This window comes from Mandrillus leucophaeus, unplaced genomic scaffold (genome assembly GCF_000951045.1).
Source record: "Mandrillus leucophaeus isolate KB7577 unplaced genomic scaffold, Mleu.le_1.0 Scaffold393, whole genome shotgun sequence".
Taxonomy (NCBI): domain Eukaryota; kingdom Metazoa; phylum Chordata; class Mammalia; order Primates; family Cercopithecidae; genus Mandrillus; species Mandrillus leucophaeus.
This window is the reverse complement of record NW_012104176.1, coordinates 438,915-451,918: the sequence shown is the minus strand read 5'-3', so window position 1 is coordinate 451,918 and position 13,004 is coordinate 438,915. Positions and strand designations below refer to the sequence as shown.

Genomic DNA, 13,004 nt, shown 5'->3' with positions numbered 1-13,004 from the left:
AGTTCGAGACCAACATGGAGAAACCCTATCTCTACTAAAAATACAAAATTAGCCGGGCATGGTGGTGCAGGTCTGTAATCCCAGCTACTGAGAAGGCTGAGGCAGGAGAATCACTTAAACCCGGGAGGCAGTGGTTGTGGTGAACCGAGATCGCGTCACTGCACTCCAGCCTGGACAACAAGAGCAAAACTCCATCTCAAAAATAGTAAAAATAAAAATACACTATGCACTTTGGAGGAAGTGAGAAACTAGAGACACCAGACACAGGAGGACAAAATGATTATCCCAACAGTCTCAATACCACCATTGCTGTTCATATGCCATCAGAAAAGCATTTTGGGGCTGGGTGTGGTGGCTTGCACCTACGATCCCAGCACTTTGGGAGCCTGAGAAGGGCAGATCACCTGAGGTCCAGGGTTCGAGACTAGCCTGGCCAACATAGTGAAACCCTGTCTCTACTAAAAATAAAAAAACTAGCCAGGCGTGATGGTGGGCACCTGTGAGCCCAGCTACTTGGGAGGCTGAGGCAAGAGAATCACTTGAACCTGGGAGGCAGAGGTTGCAGTGAGCCGATAATCATGCCACTGCACCCCAGCCTGGGTGACAGAGAGAGACTCTGTCCTCCCTCTCCACCCCAAAAAAGAAAAAGAAAAACCCTTTCGTAAAAGCCTTTTTAAAACTTTGTATTATCCAAATAGCTTCTGAATTTATTTAGCCATTCAAGAATTCCAAAGCACACCTATAAACACCCTATTGAAAATAAGCTTAGAAATGCTACATCTGAATGGATGTAGCATTTAAATGAAGTAAATTCTAACTAAGAACTTTTAGTCATCCTTTCCAACCTTCATGAGCATATGGGAAGACAAAACCAAACTGAAGTGTTTTGACGATGAATAGGCACCCAAGTTCACTCACAAGCTAAATAACTGTATGAGGATAACCTGATTTCAAAGCAGCTATGATGCAAATTCATGCCTCAGCATAATACCAATTGTATCTCACAGATCTCCTAAACTGCAATTGCAAAATCTTAAAATTCCAAAAGCATTTAACACTCTTAAAATAATTAACTATAACACAAACTCTAGTGGTATATAAAAGTATTCTTATAGTATACAGATAAAGGGGGTTATATATTTTACATATTAATATAATCAGGTTGAAGAACATTGAAATAAAAAAAATGATTAACATGCCATGTTCTTATGATTAAAGTTGCTGCATATTAGAAACAGTATGTCAAAAGCTAAATAATGAAGAAAATTAAAACAATACCTCTTGACCAGTTAAGAAAAGAAGAAGATCTCCCTCTTCCTCTTCACACATATGAATCTGGATAACTGTTCGAATTGCTGCTTCAAGATAATCTCTCTCTGGTTCTGGAGTATAAAAGATCTCAACAGGATGTGTACGCCCAGGAATAGTTAAGAGAGGACAGTTATCAAAGTAAATCTGGAATTTTCCTGCATCTAGAGTAGCGCTCATAACTATAACCTGAAAGAAAACAGTAAATTACTTGAAGCTATCTTCAAGGGTTCTTATGCGGTCTTAAAAGTATAGCAATATTCACTATTCTATGTATATATCAGCTATTAAAAAGCCCATGAAAACCTTCAAATAAAGTGTAAATGAAAAATCAAATACATAATGACTGAACTATAGTAAAAGTTATTTACATTTTTAAAAATTTAGAAAAAAATAAATGCATAAACTACAGTATTTCTTCATAAAATACCTTAAAAATCAGATTTTATAAAATTATATGTAATTCAGATTGGTAAAAGAAAACATTAATACGTAGGATAATTACTGCTACCATTATTAAAACAAAACTTTGCAAATAGGGAAAAACAGAAAGAAAATGCAAACAAACAAACAAAAATCAGTGGACCAGATATAAAAAGAAGGTTCCTCCATAAAATGTTTCACTAGAGTTCTTAATTTCTACTTTCAGGTTCTCACTAAAACCTTGGTAGCACAGCAAGTTTAATAAATAATGACAGTACTCACATTATTCTTTAAATATATTTTTTAAAGCATTGATCTAATTTTTATAAACAAAAACATGCTCAGGTCTCAATTTTTTTTCTAAAGACCCAGAATCTTTCTTGCCAGTGCTGAACTCTTGTTTGTTTGTTTGTTTCTGAGATAGAGTCTCGCTCTGTTGCCAGGCTATGAACCCTTCTATAACACACATATCAACAAGGGATGAGTCTACATTCTAATGAATAGTATACACACACAACACAGCAAAAAGGTGAACTTCATAGACTTTGGGGGACAAAAATGTCAAAAATAGTTTTAGGCCCTTAATCAACATAGTAACAGTGGCCAAGGAACATGCGGTATGGAGAAAAGAAGTAATACACTAGGGTAAGCAACTACATTTCTAAGGAGCTGCCTGTCCTATGTATAGTTATTTCCACTCTCCAACACTATTAAGTTACAATGAGTGTTTGTGATGAGACAAGGACATGGATCTGAGGGACAAAGATTTAATCCTTAAGTAAAGGGGGCCTCTGTACTTAATGAAGGGTAGAGTGAGTAGCGCAGTTACACATATATGTTATTAGATTATAAAAGAACTAGGTGGGTAAGAAATTGAGAAGATTTGGCTTAAAAATGCATTACTAAAAAGGGGGAGAGATATACTTAAAGTCTAAAATGAAGACACAGCAAAGCAGAAACAAAACAAGAAGGTACTTACTAGTTCCTTCTTTTACAGGTGATTTCTTACAGTTGGTTATTGATCAGTATGTATTCCCCATTTTTATGCCCATATACACACATATATAATTAAATGGAGAGAAGAAATTACCTCACCTTTAAATCTGATCTCTGTCTTACAACTTCCTTCAGAACACCCATTAGAATATCTGTAGCCAGTGTCCTCTCATGAGCCTCATCAAGAATTATTACACCATAACGCTCCAGGAGGGGATCATTCATAGCTTCACGAAGTAACATCCCATCAGTCATATACCTATATTCCAAAGAACATGTTGGTTAAAGGTTCCTTTAGGTCATTTTAAAACCAAACTTCGTGACAAAAATGAAATGCAAAGACATTAGGTAAATTAAAACTAAACTTCTGCCCCAAACAAATGTGCTACTGTTTCACGATCAATTGCAAAATTAAGTTTCAAGAAAATCTTTTTTAAGAGTATACAACCAAACACAATATGCATTATCAATTCTTGAAAAATATAATACTGAATGTACTGGGAAGACTTTATGACCGATTATGGAACGTAACGATCACACGGTTTCACACAAATGCCAAGGCAAAATTCATCATTTTCAATTTCTTAAACCGTTTAAAAACATACAAATACTCAACATACAAAACAAACTAATAAACCATTTTAAGTTGCTTCATGTCACACTACTAAAATGTTACCACATGCAAATAAATATTTTTTGTTAAGCCTTAACAATTCCTTACTTAATAAGCTAACACCAGGCTCTTGGTTCAAAAGGGCTGACAGCGCTTGAGTCTGCCATCCTCCTCCCACCCCAAAGAAATAATCTTAACGCACAAAAGGAATTTATTAACAAAAGAAGTGGGACTGAGGGGCAGCATCTACACTAAAGAAATGCTGATACATAAATGGAAGATAAATAACAAATGATGTCAGATTGATCAATGAACCAAAAAGGGAAACCAGGCTTAGTTAGGGATGGCTCAAGTGAAGGCAGCTAATATGGACTCCAGTTATCACAAGAGAGGTGCCACGTAAGAATGAAGACAATGAGATCAAGGGTCAAGGTTGTATAACTTTGTAGGGGTCAGCTATCTCCTGTCCATTCCACTCTGGTTACTGCTGTCACTATGAAAAAAAACTATTTTCCTTTTGGCACCTGGACAAAACACAGTATGCCTTTAGATGCTTAAGTCACAGCTCATTCAGTTAGATTAAAAACCCATTATTTTATTTACAGATTTAAAAATGGTATTAAAAATCTGAAGCCATCATTTATGATTTCACCATTTTGGCTCTTTTTATGACTAGTCTAACCGAATCTTTCATGGACCATGAAGCTCATGCCATCTGTTGGAGCATTAAGTTCAGCAAACTGATAGTATACCACAAAAAGAAGTGAATTCTCTTTATTTCACCTAAACTTAATTCTAAATTTAAAAAGCTTTTGGCAAACAAATCCATCTTAACTCATTTATATGCTTTATGCTTCTTGTCCTTGGTCATATTTTTAAAAATAAACTACCACATTTCTGGGAGGGACAAACAGCATTAACTATAAGGTTATTTTATGTAAGACCAGGAAAGAAAAAACTGCCAGTTAAACTATGACTCAGTGCCTTAAAGACAGTAAAGTATAGTGTATGAATCAGCAACACTATAGCCCGTAGCTGCTTTGAAATTTCTTTGATCTGAGGACATTTGGTAATTTTTCCTGTCTTTCGATATATCACAGACATGAGATAGGCAATACTCTTGTACATGATCTTAGTAACAGAACATTACAGCTTCCTCTATTTTGAGTTAACTCTCTTAGCTTCAATAGAGCTGTCTGTTGATTTGCAGGGCAAAAAAAAAATGGATAGGTTACTCTTCCAACATTTGCTCAAATACTAGCGTATTCACACCCTATTGCTCCATTTCCCAGTCTCTTGATACTCAGTACTCATTTCAACATGGAATCATAGTGTGATATTTAATATTTTTGAAGGCATTTAAATTAGCAAATCCTCTCAGTATATACAGACCCAACAATTCACATTCTTTGAGGTGAAAATATGTACAGCTAGATCAAGTTCAAGCATTCACAGGCAATAATTACCAAACTGCCACCAACTACAAGACCTCAGTAGATCGTAAGATACATTGTAACTTCAGACAATAAAAACTTGAGAACAAAGTCACAGAAATGACAAAATATGACTTTAAGTTGAAAACTTCTTAAAAGTGGTTTTAAAAGTCACCTTCTTTATTTTGATCCTTTTTCTCCTCACATTCCTCAAGCTTTAACCAATCACAACAATATGGAGCAGAGCTAACCAACAGACATTCCTTTTTATTTTTCTAAGGGAAGAAACGTTACAGATGGCAGACTATAAATACTTAAGTTAGATTAATGGAAATATTTTATTGTGCTTTATTAACTATGCATATTGCAAGTACTAAGTTAAATGGCCAAAACTTCTGTCATCTACAGACAATTCTTAATGGTTCTTCACCACTGACCATCACCCAGTGATCCCATTCCATGAGGTGCTGCACTTAATTACTTCTTACATCACCAATTAATACGGGATATTGCTGTTTGTGCAATGAAGAATTTCAAGAAAAATGAAATTTTAAAATTTGGAAGGTCTCAAGAATACAGTCAAACTTACTTCTTTCCCAGTGAAGAAAACGAAAAAACCATAGTTAACTTTTACAGATTCCCAAAACCAGTTACTAAGACTAGGTATCACTGTACTGATTCTCAGTCCTAAGTCTCTACTACATTAACACACTCTCCACAAAGTCCCAGATAAAGGAATACACTGTATATACAAATTTAATAGCAAAAAAAGGTATTTGAAAGATATGCCCAGGTCCTAACCTTTGTTACCTACCAATGTGACATTATTCAGAAATAGGGTCTTTGTAGAAGTAATTAAGTTATGAATTTCAGAAAAGATCGCCCTGAATTTAGAGTGGGCCCTAAATCCAATGATCAGTATCCTTATAAAATGTAAAGAGAGCGAGATTTGAATACAAAGGGAAAGCCATGTGAAGATGAAGACAGAGACTGTGGTTATAAAGCTACAAGCCAAGGAATGCCAAAGACCGTTAGCCACCACCAACAGCTAGGAGAGACTCATGAAAGACTGTTGCCCCTTAGAGTCTCCAGTTGGAACTAGCCTGCCAACATGCTGTTTTTGAATTTCTGACCTTCAGAATTGTGAGTGAATGTTAATTTTAAGCCACTTAAAAAAAACAAATAGAAACAGTACCTGATGATTTGCTATACTGTTAAATGCATGAAACCCTCTGCTTAACAACAAAAAACTAGCTTGACACAGAACTCAGGGAAGGCAGAACCAGGTACTGGAGATAAAAACTATAGTCCATTTTCCTTTATGTAAGAGTCAAGTTTTACTACCTTTCTTAGTAGCAATGAAATATTTATCCAGGCTAAGGAGTGAGTCACAAGAGTAAAATTTTAAGTTTGAAGTTTCAATAACGAATTAATAAACAAAAATGCCACAGGACAGTCAAACTCTACACTTTACTGGGTGCCTTACCATCTACAGTGTTTTCCAACTGTTTTAGGGCAGAGACTCCCTTAAAAAGTTATTAGCATCACCTGGGAACTAGTAAGAACTACAAAACCTGAGTCTCATCTCAGATCTACTTAATCAGCAAATTTGAAGGTGGGGCATAGCAATCTGTGTTCTAACAAGTTTTCAAGTGATTCTGATGATTGCTAAAGTTTAAGAAACACTAGTCTAAATAAAAAAAGAAGCAGATTACCTAAAGTAGATGCCTAAAGTAGCAAAAACATCCTTGGAGTATGTAACAGTTCAGCTTTTCAACTGTGACTGCCTAATAAAATATACCAAAAACCCAATGTACTGTATAGTATCAACCCAGCTTAAGTACTTTTTTGCAACAGATACATGTAGATGGCGTAGCATAACTACAAGCCAACTGCCAACTATGATCTTGGCAAGATGACGACACCTAACACATCACTAATTCTGATTTGAACAAACCATGGTAAAACATTACATCCTGCAAATATATTACTTATTTATGTTTTTGTATTTATATATGTATGTGTGTATATATGTGTGAGTGTATATATATTTTATGAAACATTGCAAAAAATTATAAACTAAGCCTCAGAAAGGCAAAAAATCATTTTTCTAAAATGAAAACCAGAAATCCCTACCTCAAACCTTATGATCCCTCCCAGTAAAATTCCAGCTTGGTTAAATGTTTAAAACAAAAACAAAATAGTAAAATACATGGATTAAATTATTTAAAACAATATTGGGCAGGGTATGATGCAAAACCTGGACATCATAAAGATGGTTAATTCAATACGTGTACAAACTTCAAGTCTCTGTGTTTTATAAAGTGTTATAAAGCAAAGAAATAGATGACAAACTGGGCAAAAATTGCAACTTATATCCAAAGTGCTAACTCCGTTATAAGCTCCTACAAATCAATAAGAAAAAGGCCAACCCACTACAGAAGATGGGCAAAGCATGAGGAGACATCTAATTCTATCAATTTTATAATACTGCACATTTGGCCAAATTTAAATTCTCTGAAACTGAGTTGCATTTTAAAATAGCACCTTAAAAACAGCTGTCAACTACGGAGAAATCCTGAGATGAAAAAAGCACCAGTCTCCGATTCCAAAAAGAAATACAAATGGCTAATATACAAAGATGTTCAATTTCACAAAAAATAAATGCAAATTAAAACCATAAAGAGATCCCATTTTTCACTTACAAGATTGACAAAGATAAAAAGTTTTATAATGCTGAGTTGGCAAGGGTAAAGAAACAGATGCTCATTTGCTCATTCCTTACTGGTAGGAGTATAAAAATCTCTATAGAGGGCAATCTGCCAAAAGCTGATAAAATTCAAGTATACTCTATGACCCAAACAATTTCCCTAGTAAGGAATTTATTTCACAGAAGTGTGTGTGTGAAAAAATGTGTGTGCAAGTTTGTAAGAGGATACTGAGGACAGCAAATGTTTCTAATAGCAAAAACTGCAAATAAGAATTTCCATCAATAATTTGTTAAATAAGGTACAATCGTAAATGCTATGCAGCCATTAAAAATAAAGCAACTTAAAACCACAATGAGATACCACTGACTACTTTAGTAGTCAGCATGGCTACTAAAAAGTCAAAAAATAACAAGGTTGTAGAGAAAAGGGAATGCTTATCCACTGCTGATGGGAATGTATTAGTTCAGCCATTGTGGAAAGCAGTTTGGCAACTTCTCAAAGATTTAAAATAGAATTACCAGTTGACCCAGCAACCCTATTACTGGGTATACAGAATATAAACCCTTCTACCATAATGACACGGGCATGTGTATATTCACTGCAGTACTATTCACAATAGCAAAGACAAAGAATCAACTTAAATGTCCATCAAAAGTAGAATTCGTTTTCAAAAGTAGCACATATACACAATGGAATACTATGCAGCCATAAAAACATGAGATCATGTTCTTGTGGCAACCTATATGAAGCTGAAGGTCATTATCCTAAGCAAACTAACACAAGAACAGAAAACCAAATACCTCATGTTCTCAGTTCTAAGTGGGAGCTCAACTTCGAGGAAATACAGACACAAAGGGAACAATAAACACTGGGGCCTACCAGAGGGTGGAGGGTGGGAAGAGAAAGAGGATCAGAAAAACTGCCTGTCAGGTAACTGCTTATTACCTGAGTGACAAAGTAATCTGTACACCAGCCTGTAATCTCAGCACTTCGGGAGGCCAAAGCAGGTGAATCGCTTGAGGTCAAAGTTCAAGACCAGTCTGCCAACATGGGGAAATCCCATCTCTATCAAAAAACACAAAAATTAGCAAGGTGTGGTGGCGTGCACCTGTAGCCCCAGCTACTCCGGAGGCTGAGGCAAGAGAATCGAATCACTTGAACCCAGGAGGCACAGGTTGCAGTGAGCTGAGATTGCGTCAACGCACTCCAGCCTGGAACAGAGTGAGACACTGTCTCAAAAAAAAAGGAAAAAAAAATCTGTACACCAAACTCCTGTAACAATTTACCTATACAGCAAACCTGCACACATACCCCTGAACATAAAAGTTAAAAAGCATAAATAAAGCAACTTGAAAAAGGCATCTATTATAAATGAATGGCACTTTTTAATCCAAGTAATTAGGTTTACTGTTTTCCATATTACCTAGGAAAGCTTTACAATACACTCAGAGAATTACATGGCGCGATGAGGAACGATGATGAAGGAAATAAAACACACAGAGGTTAAGAATACATACTTGTTGCAAGACAAAACTGGGTTTAAGTCCCTGTTTTCCTATTATTGTCTGATCTTGGACAATTTCTTCTGTAATGTTCCCTTTGTAAAAATGTGAACAGGGTAAAACTTGTTTAAAATAAACAAAACAATGTACATATATAGAGTCCTCAGGACACTAACTGCCGGGCACTTGGGAAATATTCAATAAACAGAGTTCTATACCACACTCTCATAAACTAGCCTCCATGTAATTCATAAATCCTTGGGATAACCATATACTTTATGAAACATAATGAATATATACATAACCCTGTCTCCATCACTTCAGTCAAGGGAATTATAGCTGACATGAAATGATAAACCCCAAGCATAGAAAAGAGAGTCATATAGATGAACACTAAGTCGTATGTTTCAGAAGTTTAGAACAAGATGAATCTCACACACACACAAAACTATCAAATCTGTGAGACAACTCTGAAAGACTTAAAAGAGCCTAAAAATCAAGCCTTCCAAAAGACTGAATTATCTTAAATTCCAGAAAAACTTGTGTATTTTCTAAATGTTTGAGTTTAAATTCCAGCTTTAGAATTAAATGGAATTCCAAATGACCCATACTCAACAAAATGGCGTTGGTTAATGTTAACAATAAATGAATCTATAGGTCTTCTGTTTAAATGTCCAGGTATAATTTTTCTATTTACAACTGATCTTTTAGATTAACTCACTGAAATCTAGTCAACCCAAATGAGTGCCTCTATTTTAAAAAAAAGCTTACCAGCATTAATATGCCTAAATAGGTTTATGTGTAGTAATTTCTTTATATATATAAAGAAATATATATAATCTATATATAAAGAAACATATGTATATATGTAGGTATATATTTTAAAGAGACAAGGCCTTGCTATGTTGCCCAGGCTGGAAAGCAGTGGCTACTCACAGATACAATCCCATTACTGATCAGCTTTGACCTGCTCATTTTCCAACCTGGGCTGGTTCACACTTCCTGGGGCAACCTGGTAGTCCCCACTCTCAAACGAGTTACCATATGGATGCCAAACTAGCACACTACATCCCAGAACTCTTGGACTCATGCAATCCTCCTGCCTCAGCCTCCCAGAGTATTGGGATTACAGGCATGAGCCTGTACTTTGCATGAGCACCTGGACTTGTTTACAACCTTAATGTCTATGCAGCCAAAAGAAGATTAAACTACTTTTTTGGGTAAAAACAGGTCACTCAAATGGTAGAGTAAGCTGTTGGTTCCATCTGTTAAATGCATTAAACGATCACCTAGAATATACATGTTCTCATTTTAATGATTTAAAACATAATGTTTTACTATTTTCCATGTTCAACATGTAGGACATCCCAGGAACTACAAGTTTTTGGTAGTTCAGAGTTTCAAAAGTAGACCATAAATCCTTTTGATGTCATATTTGTGAAGCTAGACTTTTGATAGTTGCTGTTTTAAAAAGTATGAGGCAAACATCAGTATAGAACAGGAAATAAAGAGGTAGTGTTCAATCTGTTATCAAGGTTTGAGAAGCTGTGAGCGATCAAATAGCATTAACACACTTAGTAAATAATGGTGGTTATTTAAGAATGAAATAACTTTTCTTTCAACGTATGTGTATTATTTTTTAAAAGAAACATAAATACTTAGGTTATTAGGACCCAACTACTTTGTAAATGGAATTCTGAAATAGTTCTTCAGGCCTGGGGTACTATGACAAAATTATTGAGACATTAAATGTGCTGTCAATTAAGACAGTGTGGGAACTTCAACCTTACTGGAAACCAGCTCATCTACCTAGAGTATCAGGAAATGATTGATACTATTTGCTACTGGCTAGTCCATCTGCCTATCAAAGTCTCTCCATCCTTCTCAACTCAGATGAAATACCTCCTCCTCTGTGAAATCTCTATACATTCAAATTACCTTCTTATTGGCTTGACAGCTTACCCCTTCCCAACCAAGTCAGTGAAGAGCCAGTGATATGAGCAGAGTCCTTAAATAACGTTTCTTTTCTTGGTGAAGGAATAAACAAAGACAGGCTCTATTTCAATCTGTTATGTTCTTAGCAACCATATTACACAATATGAGCAACACTAACTTACTGTAATCCCAACAGCACTACATATAGCAAAATACTGGTTACAATGACAACAAACTACTAGATGTAAATGTTCACAAGGAAAGGGAACATATTTTGAATAACTTAGAATCTACAGTGTTTCAATGTTCAATACATCAAACAGGGCAAAAAGGAAACATCAAACCCTGGATTCTTAAAAAAGAGCTGAAATGTTTGAGACCACAATCAAAACATACAGCTTTGTTAGTGTAAACAGCTAAAATACATTTGGTATGTGTTTCCGAGTTAGATACCTAATCAAGAAAAAATGCCTAAGTTAACAATGGAAAATAAAGACAACTAAATAAAAATACACTGCCTATTCCTCAAATTTTCACAAAAGGGAATATTCTTTCATCCTCAACAGAACTCACAGAAAGCTAGAATGAATGGGTAGGTTCTACTTAATATTTTGTAAGATATTGGCACTGTATAAACAAAGAGAGCCTTCTCTATCTAATCCTAAGTACAAAGGTCAAATTTAACAAAACATGTAGAGCCTCTGTAAACCAAGTTAGCTTTCTAAGAATCAGCAAAAGCCAAGAGAATTCTACTTCTAAGGTGACCACAGTAACTTTTTAGTCCTCTTGTAGAAACTGCCTAAATGTTAAATAACCACATTTATCCTTTATTCCCACCTCTTTTTAAGAGTCCAATAAAATTACCCTTACCTAACTTATGTGCTACACATGAATTAGAACCAAGACTGCCACATAACAGATGTTCAATAAATTAGTTTATAATTGTTTGTATAATTAATGGTCCTTAAAGTGCCACATCTGTTTCACCTTTACCTCCAGCCCTAAGAGCATACTTGAATTGATTCATTCCAGTGACATGTCAAGGTTTAAGTTTACATCCCCAATTGTAATTCAATTATTGTGCTAAAAGGAACTTTATTAAATTGGTTTTCTAAGTCCCTCTCTAACTGGGTTAACTGGTTAAAAAGATCCAGTAATTTCTCCAACTGGAAATCTACCATCATCACCAACAGCAGCAAGAATCAGCAATGCTGACTGACGCACCCCTAAACAGAGTGTCATAAATGACGAAGAGTTGTACGCGGACTACTATATCTGATCTCAGAACAACTGTATCAGGTAGTTAGTACCAGTTCCATCTTCTGAAAAAGAAATAAGCACATGAGGGCTACTTAACATATAGTTAATGTCACAGCTAATAAGTGGGCAGAGCTAGGACAACTCAGACACTGACCCTAGAGGCTATGCTCTAGGATCTATTTCCTTTTGGTTCTCTTTACAAGCCACCTTTTTTTTTTTTTCCTTAAAGAGAGATGGAGTCTTGCTCTGTCACTCAGGCTGGAGTGCAGTGACACAATCCTAGCTCACCTCAGTCTCAAACTCTTGGGTCCAAGTGATCCACTTACCTTACCCAAGTAGCTGGGACTACAGGTACATACCACCACACCTGACTAATTTATTTACATATAAACCTTTCTGTACAGCCAGGGTCTCACTATGTTACCCATCCTGGACTCAAGTGATCCTCCTGCCTCAGCCTCCCAAAGTGTTGGGACAACAGGTGTGAGCCACTGCTCCTGGCCTCAAGGTATTTTTAAACGAAGTTGTCTTGTTGGAAACTCTGGAATCTGCATAAATAGTCTTTATACAGTTAGTGCTTCAGTCAGCTGTTTCCAGGGGCACCAAAGAATCTGCTATGGCAATGCCCTGTAATTCCCTATCCCACAACCCCTGTTGTGGCTAACCATCACTTTAAATTCAACCCTTGACTTAAATTCCAACTTCTTGGCTGGGAGCAGTGGCTCACGCCTGTAATCCCAGCACTTTGGGAGGCTGAGGTGGGTGGATCACTTGAGGTCAGGAGTTTGAGACCAGCCTGGCCAACATGGTGAAACCCCATCTC

General features: G+C 36.1%; 1 protein-coding gene across 1 annotated transcript in view; it reads right to left on the bottom strand.

Annotated features, from left to right (window-relative positions):
- The window catches only part of DHX15 (DEAH (Asp-Glu-Ala-His) box helicase 15), a 63,756-nt gene that overhangs the window by 26,214 nt on the left and 24,538 nt on the right, over positions 1-13,004 (bottom strand). The window contains exons 4-5 of the mRNA XM_011991301.1: positions 2,827-2,986; positions 1,279-1,497 (exon numbers count right to left, since the gene is read on the bottom strand). Coding sequence (XP_011846691.1) covers positions 1,279-1,497; positions 2,827-2,986 — 379 coding nt within the window. The remainder of the gene's footprint in view (positions 1-1,278; positions 1,498-2,826; positions 2,987-13,004) is intronic.